Raw genomic sequence first — 7,850 nt, 5'->3', positions numbered from 1 at the left:
GCTTTACACGCAAACCTTTAAAGCGCATGCGTACTAGTGACGCTTTGATTCATTCAATTGAATCGAATCTTTTGAATCCATTCGCGAAAAAGAAGAAATCACATCATGTTACATGATTGCGGCAGTAGGTGGCAAGAGTCTTTTGTGCGCTATTTTAAAACATACTGTCATCCATTGTTAATGTACCTAAATGTTTGAAACGTATAGGATTTATCTGTGTTGTCTTTTGTTTGCAATAAAATGAAACACAATAAAAAGCATCTTTTTGTGTGTTACTTAATTTGCAATTCATTACAAACACTAAAGTTAAAACGCATGGCTGTACTTTATACATTATTATTAGAATTTTCTTGTCTACAAATGTATTAAAGACAATTAATACCGTTAATTACTGTTATTAGGACCCCCCCCCCCCGCCCCCACAAATGACAACAAAGCATTCCCCTACAGTAGTCTGGGCATACCAAAAAGAGTAACCTAATAATAATAACAACATATTGCTTTCAGCCTTCTTGCATTATTTACACACATCAAATGCTCTTCATCATTTACATCGTTTTGTGGACATCAGTTAAAACACTCGTCCAGTGAATGTGCGAATATGATAATAGGTCCAATCAATTATATGGTTTGATGATTTCTATAAAGGTAGGGTGAAATTGTGATGAGAGTGAACACTGAACACAAATGATTCGTTCACTTAAAATATTCATCCAAAACACAGTTACAGCGCATGCGTATCAGTATCGCTGTCACTATTATAGGACTAGTTAAATGTCACGTAGCATTTAAATCGATTTTTAAACAAAATAGTTACACGGCTTCAATGCATTAACATCTTTGGGACTGGAATGTATTAGCATTATCGGAACAGCACGCAATCCGTAGCAGATTTCAGTGTCGCTCGTCTTCTCTTGGTTCTGCAGAGACATGTTTACATCCCAGACCTCTTCCTTCCAGGAGTCCATCGACGTGGATGAAAGGGATCCTGACTTCGACAACGAAGAGATCGCAGGATACAGCCACAACATACAGCAGATCAACAGCTACTATGCCATATACTACTACCAGAACACAAGGTGCAGTGGTTTTCATGTCTAACTGTATCATTGCATTAGGTAACGTTTTGCTAAGGAGGCTTTCCAAACTGCTAGTTGTTTTAGGAATATGTTTCCCTTTTATACCGCATATGGAGTGTATGAGATGCAAGCATGCATAGTAAGGTCTAGCTGTATTTTTCAAAGTTTATGAGATGAAATGCACTTGCATGACACTGAAGAACAAAGCAGGAATATCTTTAATTTGAAGCATGGTTTACAATATTTGGTTAGTCCTATGAAATCATATCAAAACATTATTTCTTGGTATAAGTATATGGAGACTTATAAAGACAGCATAAAACACAGTACATGGCCAGTGAGAAGAACGCCTGAAGACCTTAACATGTGAATGCCTGTGAAGTATTAAACGCATTATCAAACTACCCAGATCTGAGGCTTCTGGAGACAGCGTGGCCTGGAGCCAGAGGAGGTCAGACTCAACCACAAGTCAGGAAGACTTTAGGTAAAAAGGGTCGTCATCTCAATCATTTCAGCCCCATGGCTTTCAGTGTTGTGATGGAAGAAAAATCATGGCTTCGGTCGGGATTCTGCGCCTGGCTTCTCATCATGTTGGCTTGCTCACATCATTCATGACCATTGAACGTATCTGTCTAACGTCAGACTGTATTTCTGATGGTGTGTATCTGCTAGGTGCCGCTGGTGATTCTGTGCACACCTTTGCTTCATTGACTGCTTCTCTGTCCGCCGGTATTTCCTTGTTTTTATTCTAGTTTAACTCATATTTGTCACTCTTAAAGTCTGACGCTGCTGGACGCCAGCTTGCCCCCCGAGGCCGAGCCGGAGCTACGAAGCTACATCTCCCGCAGACTGAGCAAGGGTGCTTTGCTCGGGGGCATGGGGAACATTGCCACGGTGGAGCTAAGGTACAGCATATCAGTGTTGTTATTGTTAAAGTCCCCCTGTGCTGAAATTCTAGTTTTTAACTGTAACTCAAGTTTGTAGCTGGCCCTATATAATTCACTCTTCATCAGACATACAGTGCCACTTGAAAGTTTGGGAACCCCTTGCAGAATCTGTGAAAATGTAAATCATTTTAACAAAATAAGAGAGATCATACAGAATGCATGTTATTTTTTTATTTAGTACTGTCCTGAGTACGATATTTTACATAAAAGATGTTTACATTTAGTCCACAAAATAAAACAAATAGTTGAAATTATTAAAATAACCCCCTTCAAAAGTTTGGGAACCCTTGGTTCTTAATACTGTGTGCTGTTACCTGGATGATCCACGACTGTCTTTCTGTTTTGTGATGGCTGTGCATGAGTCCCTTGTTTGTTCTGAACATTTAAACTGAGCTCTGTTCTTCAGAAATCCTCATATTTGCATATTTGTACTCTTTCCAACATTGACTGTATGATTTTGAGATCCATCTTTTCACACGGAGGACAACTGAGGCACTCAAACACAACTACCATATTAAAAAATGTTCAAACGTTCACCGATGATCCAGAAGGAGACAAGATGCATTAAGAGCCGGGAGGTGAAAACCTTTGAACAGGATGAAGAGGTCCAAATTTTTCTTATTGTGTAGAAATTTTATTTTATTTTAGGGTTCAAATATGCAAAAGAAGCTGAAAACAGTCGTGGATCATCCTGGTAGCCACACACAGTATTAAGAACTAAGGGGGTTATTTAAAAATTTCAGCAATTGTTTTTGTCTTATGGACTAAATGTAAACATCTTTTATGTAAAATATCGTACTCAGGACAGTACTAAATAAAAAATAACATATTTTGTATTATCTCTCTTATTTTGTCAAAATTACTCACATTTCACAGATTCTACAAGGGGTTCACAAACTTTCAAGTGGCACTGTAAATGGCTGAATTATTCCAATATCATATAGTGGGAGTGATTGAGTGTAGATAAGGACTAATATGTATATTCGCATATACTAAATAAGGTAAGGGTTTAGAGTCTTATTCAAGCTGTTTAAGACATTATTTTCAAAATTAGTGACTGCAGGGGGACTTTAAAGCTAAAAATATTGATACGTTTTCGCTAATTGAATAAAATAAATATACTAGATGAAAAACAATGTTGCTTTGACAACTATCTGAAAAATCTTATTTTAAGTAGAAGTACTAAAACTGAAACAAAAATTTATTTGAGCTAAATAGAAATATAAAAAAGAATAGAAAAGGCCATAACAAAATTACTAAAACTTTAAAATAAACGGACAATGTCAAAATAAATGCTAATTTAAAATATAAATAAATAATAGCATTTAAATAGTACTAAAATAACACTGTTTCATATTTATGTTCATATTTCATAAAAGTGAAGGATGTTTTTTTAAATAATATAGTATTAAAACATTTGCATTACTTCAGAACAAAACTAAGTGTGACCCTGGAGCACAAAACCAAGTCACTTAAGTCTTAAGTCGCTGGGGTATATCTGCAGCAATAGCCAACAATACATTGTATGGATCAAAATTATCGAATTATCTTTTATGCCAAAAATCATTAGGATGTTTAGTAAAGATCATGTTTCATGAATATATTTTGTAAATTTTCTACCGTAAATATATCAAAACTTAATTTTTGATCAGTAATATGCACTGCTAAGAATTCATTTGGACAACTTTAAAGGCGATTTTCTCAGTATTAAGATTTTTTTGCACAGATTCCAGATTTTCAAATAGTTGTATCTCGGCCAAATATTGTCTGATCCGAATAAACCATACATCAATGGAAAACGTATATATACAACTTTCAGATAATATATAAATCTCAAGTTCAATCTCATTGACATTCAGAACAGTATTAGAATGGATTGGATGTTTGTTTGTGTTCAAGCCTCCCTGAGCAAGCGGTGGGCTGTTACTGCTGTCTGCTGGAGCAGGAGAAATCTCCAGAACAGCCTGAGGCCGACAGCAACGGCTGGGTGGTGTGTCTTCTCGGAGGATCAGAGAAGGGCCTGAATCAATATCCTTAAATCCCAAAAGACTGACCATTAAACTGTAGGAAATACTGCAGCGTGCACTGAAGAATGGAGTGTTACCAAATGACCACTGTATTCAAGCATGCAGTTCTCTTAATAGGATATTTAACCCATGTTCTTTAACTCTACAAACGTTTAGAATTGAGCTGGACAAGTACGTCCAGGGTCTGCAGGGCTGTCTGACTCCAGAGGTGAGGACAGTTTTTGCCACTGACAATGGAAATAATGTACATGTTGAAATCTGTCCAGTTTTTTGCAAGCACACTCCTTTTTATATCCATTTACCATAAATATTGTTGGCAACCTCTGGCTACAGATGCAGAATTTGGAGAAAGAAGTCAGTCCCTACCTGAACCGCTGGTATGAAGAGTCAGTGATGCACATTCACAGAGTGGTCCAGCTGCTGCAGGCGAACGTCGGGTACCTTCTGCATGCTGTAAGAAACCACTGCTGTCTAGATCAGATACGCTTTGTAAAGTCATATATGAAAGCGGTAACATACTGCATTATATGAAATGGTGAATGAACTACTTCTCTGCTGCAGGCTTTGAGTCACAAACTCGTCGAGGTCACAGGGACCGATGAGAAGACAAAAGCAGACATAGCAAGGTATGCGAAACAACATTTTCTTAATAGCTGCTACATTTTTACAGGTTTAAATACTGATAGCCATTGCAACTTGGTTAATTGTCCTGTTAGATTTATCAAAGCAGCAAGCCTGCAGGGTCTAGTTCAGGAAGACACCACTGCAGCCTCCCTCTGTAAGGCCATCTCAGAGGACTCTCACACCGGTCTGATCATCGACTGCTCCACAAGCCCACCTACACTCACCAACGAAGGTCAGCAGCAGCAATCCACTAAAAGTCCAGACCTCCTCCTTTCATAAATGTCTTATTTTGATATTGTTGTGTTTGTATCTCTGCAGTCAGTAACCGGTTCTGCGATGACTGGATCCAGGCCTTCCTCAATGCTGCTGAGCGCTTTAACCCTTTCCTTCTCCGCCAAATCCTGGAGAACTTTAAACTTAAGGTTAATTTGCTTCTGAAGCTTTCCGTGTATAATTGTAACCTGGTATCCAGACATAACATTTAACATTTGTATTACAGTCACTCATTTTTGTTGCTTGCTCACCTATATTTACTTATACTTAAAATTTAAAAAGTATGTAATAATACACTTATAAAACAGACGTTTCCTCCCACCAATAATTGTCTTTGCTATTAAGGTAGCATTTCTGAAAAAGGAACGTTTAGCATACTAACATACTATTGAAGCGTTAGTTCACACAAAAATGAAAAGTTCTGTTATCATTTACTCGCACTCACGTAGTTCCAAACTTGTATGCATTTCTTTTTTCTGCAGAACACAAAAGAAGATATTTTGGAGAATGCTGATATCTGAACAAGATTTGTAGGATGTTGACTTCTGTATTTTTTGTCCATACAATGGAAGATAGTGGTAACTGAAATTGTTTATTAGCAACATACTATAAAATAAATTTTGTGTTTCAGGGAGGAAAGAAAATCATACAGGTTTGGAATGACATGAGAATGTGGATGCTACCCATCTAAATGCATTTAAAGTATTCTATTAAAAAGTATTAACTTGCATTTAAAAAGTGTTTAAATAAACAGTCTTTTCTGTATAGCAACGAACTGACTTGAGAGTGGTCACATTCAGAAATGCCAATTACCTCATTGTGACTGTCTTCAAAAAGCACATTGTTTCTCCATGCAGGCCATCCAGGACATGAACAACCTGAAGCGCTTCATCCGTCAGGCTGAAATGAGCCACTACGCTCTGTTCCACTGCTGTCTGTTCCTGCAGAGCTGTGGGAACGGAGACGTGCTGCTGCAGAACGCGCGGGCCGAGCACAGCAGCCTTCCTGAGGCCTGTGGCATCATAACTGTGCTGGAGGAGTTTCTCGGGGAGCACGCTCAGGGCACGCTGTACTGACACCACAGTGTTACTGTACATGCACGCACCTGTCTAAAAGCATTCTGGAGGAGGATGCCCAGAATTACTATTTAACACCCATAATCATAACAGTGTGGTTTGCATTTTGAGCAACTTCAACAAACTTGAATTGAAACACTAATTATGGTCCATCTTTGTGTGTGTTGAGGTTCAACACACACAAAGATGAAAAATTTGAAGGATGGTTGAAGGATGAAAAATATTATGCAGTGATGTGCTGCTGTATGTTGATTTGAGGGCCTAAAAATTATAAACTAAATAGATCCTATAAGATGCACCAGTGAAAAATACACGCGTGATCAGACTTTATTTAAATATTTTTTCTCAATATATATGTATATATATATATATATATATATATAAACACAGTACTGTTATGTGACAACTGATTCTAGGAGAGAGTCTCTATTGTGTAGCAGTCATTGTTTTGAGGATGTGTGATTTCTTTAAAACAGGCAGTGCTGTAGATTTACAGAAATAGCTCAGCATCAGCAAATAACGTATTAACACTCCGCTATGATCTACCATACTATGACTTGCATTGTCAGGTTTTTCGTTATTTTTTAGTTTTTTTTTTTTTTGTGGTAATTTGATAATATTCTATTTCACTTTATAATTCCTATAATTTATGTTCTTGTTTGCTGTTTCAGAGTTTTTCTTACCAAAGACAAACAAAACTTCTGATAATCATAAACTTGGTTGTAAATGTAATGTTTAAAAATAACAGAAGTGTGAGAAACATATTCCTTAAACATCATGTATAGATTGACCCAGCTGTAAATGGCGATAATTTTTATAATTATCATAATGTATGGTTTATCTTCTTGCTTAGATTTGATAGACTGTACTGTGAGTAATTTGTTCCAGGGACATTTCATTTGTGTGAACTTGTATAAAAGAAAGAAATGGGAAACTCTGCATCGACTCGCTGTTAATTTAACTGTGATTCTTGAATTCATGCAAGAATTAAAATAACACATTGTGACTAAACACAGGCAAAGTTGGCAGAGTAGTTTTTATTCAGTTTTAATTCATCCACTGTAAGCATCTAATCCATAATTAAATAAACTGGGAAAATAATCATAATCTGCCTGTCAAATACCTGTATTATCTTCCGTAGCCATTTGTAGATTGTTGTGATGTTAGATTATAACCACAAGAGGGCAATGCATAGGTGCTGGAGTTTCTTTAACAGGAGTTCAGATAGATGGAGGACACAATTTTTTTTCTTTTTTTTTTTTTCTTTTTTTTTCTTTCAGAAACAAACAAACAAATACTTAACACCAATTAGAATATAAACAAAAAAAGGGGATACATATAACAGATATACATCATGGACAGTAAAAAAAATATTACAGTTTACAAATGAAATTTTTTAACATGAGGGATGTTTTTATACATTTCTTGTTCCTGGTAGTTGAAATCAATGAGTAATAAAATATTTTAAGCTCTTTACAAAAAAATTTAAAGGAGGGAGTAATGGACATTGTTCTTGCTTTATGTACATGAAACTTCCCAAGAAGAATTATCACCTTCAAAGTGTTATCAACTACATCTGATCCAGTATTACAACTCAAAAAAACGATCATAGATTCGTCTATTTTAATTATTTTATAAAATATATCAAAAACCAGCCTAGATACCTGTTTCCAAAAGTCTTCAGAATATTTACAGTTACAAAATAAATGTGTGTTTCATTTTCTAAATTACAAAAAGAACATTTTGGAGAGACATCTTTTCTAAACCTGTTAATAAATGTGTTACAAGGATAGTACCTATGTAGTATCTTAAAATGTACTTCCT

The 7,850-nt window shown here is 36.2% G+C and overlaps 1 protein-coding gene across 1 annotated transcript; it reads left to right on the top strand.

Annotated features, from left to right (window-relative positions):
- The first annotated feature begins 692 nt into the window (after positions 1-692).
- On the top strand, positions 693-6,197 carry LOC132116374 (protein Njmu-R1-like). Its single transcript, XM_059525231.1, has 10 exons — positions 693-1,079; positions 1,489-1,563; positions 1,859-1,984; positions 3,926-4,054; positions 4,204-4,261; positions 4,387-4,506; positions 4,615-4,679; positions 4,770-4,909; positions 4,996-5,099; positions 5,808-6,197. Exons 1-10 carry the CDS (start codon positions 931-933, stop codon positions 6,024-6,026), a joined length of 1,185 nt encoding a protein of 394 aa, XP_059381214.1. The 5' UTR covers positions 693-930; the 3' UTR covers positions 6,027-6,197.
- Positions 6,198-7,850: the final 1,653 nt, after the last annotated feature.

The sequence above is a fragment of the Carassius carassius genome, chromosome 1 (genome assembly GCF_963082965.1).
Source record: "Carassius carassius chromosome 1, fCarCar2.1, whole genome shotgun sequence".
NCBI classification, from domain to species: Eukaryota; Metazoa; Chordata; class Actinopteri; order Cypriniformes; family Cyprinidae; genus Carassius; species Carassius carassius.
Note: the sequence above shows the minus strand (reverse complement) of the source record. Positions and strands in the feature narration are given on the sequence as shown.

What these genes read in the sequence shown, in the direction of transcription:
- LOC132116374 (XM_059525231.1), top strand. Translation starts at nt 931, where the DNA reads ATGTTTACATCCCAGACCTCTTCCTTCCAGGAGTCCATCGACGTGGAT. An exon ending in ACAAAAGCAGACATAGCAAG is followed by an intron (nt 4,680 to 4,769) that starts GTATGCGAAACA and finishes TTGTCCTGTTAG; the next exon opens with ATTTATCAAAGCAGCAAGCC. An exon ending in ACCTACACTCACCAACGAAG is followed by an intron (nt 4,910 to 4,995) that starts GTCAGCAGCAGC and finishes GTATCTCTGCAG; the next exon opens with TCAGTAACCGGTTCTGCGAT.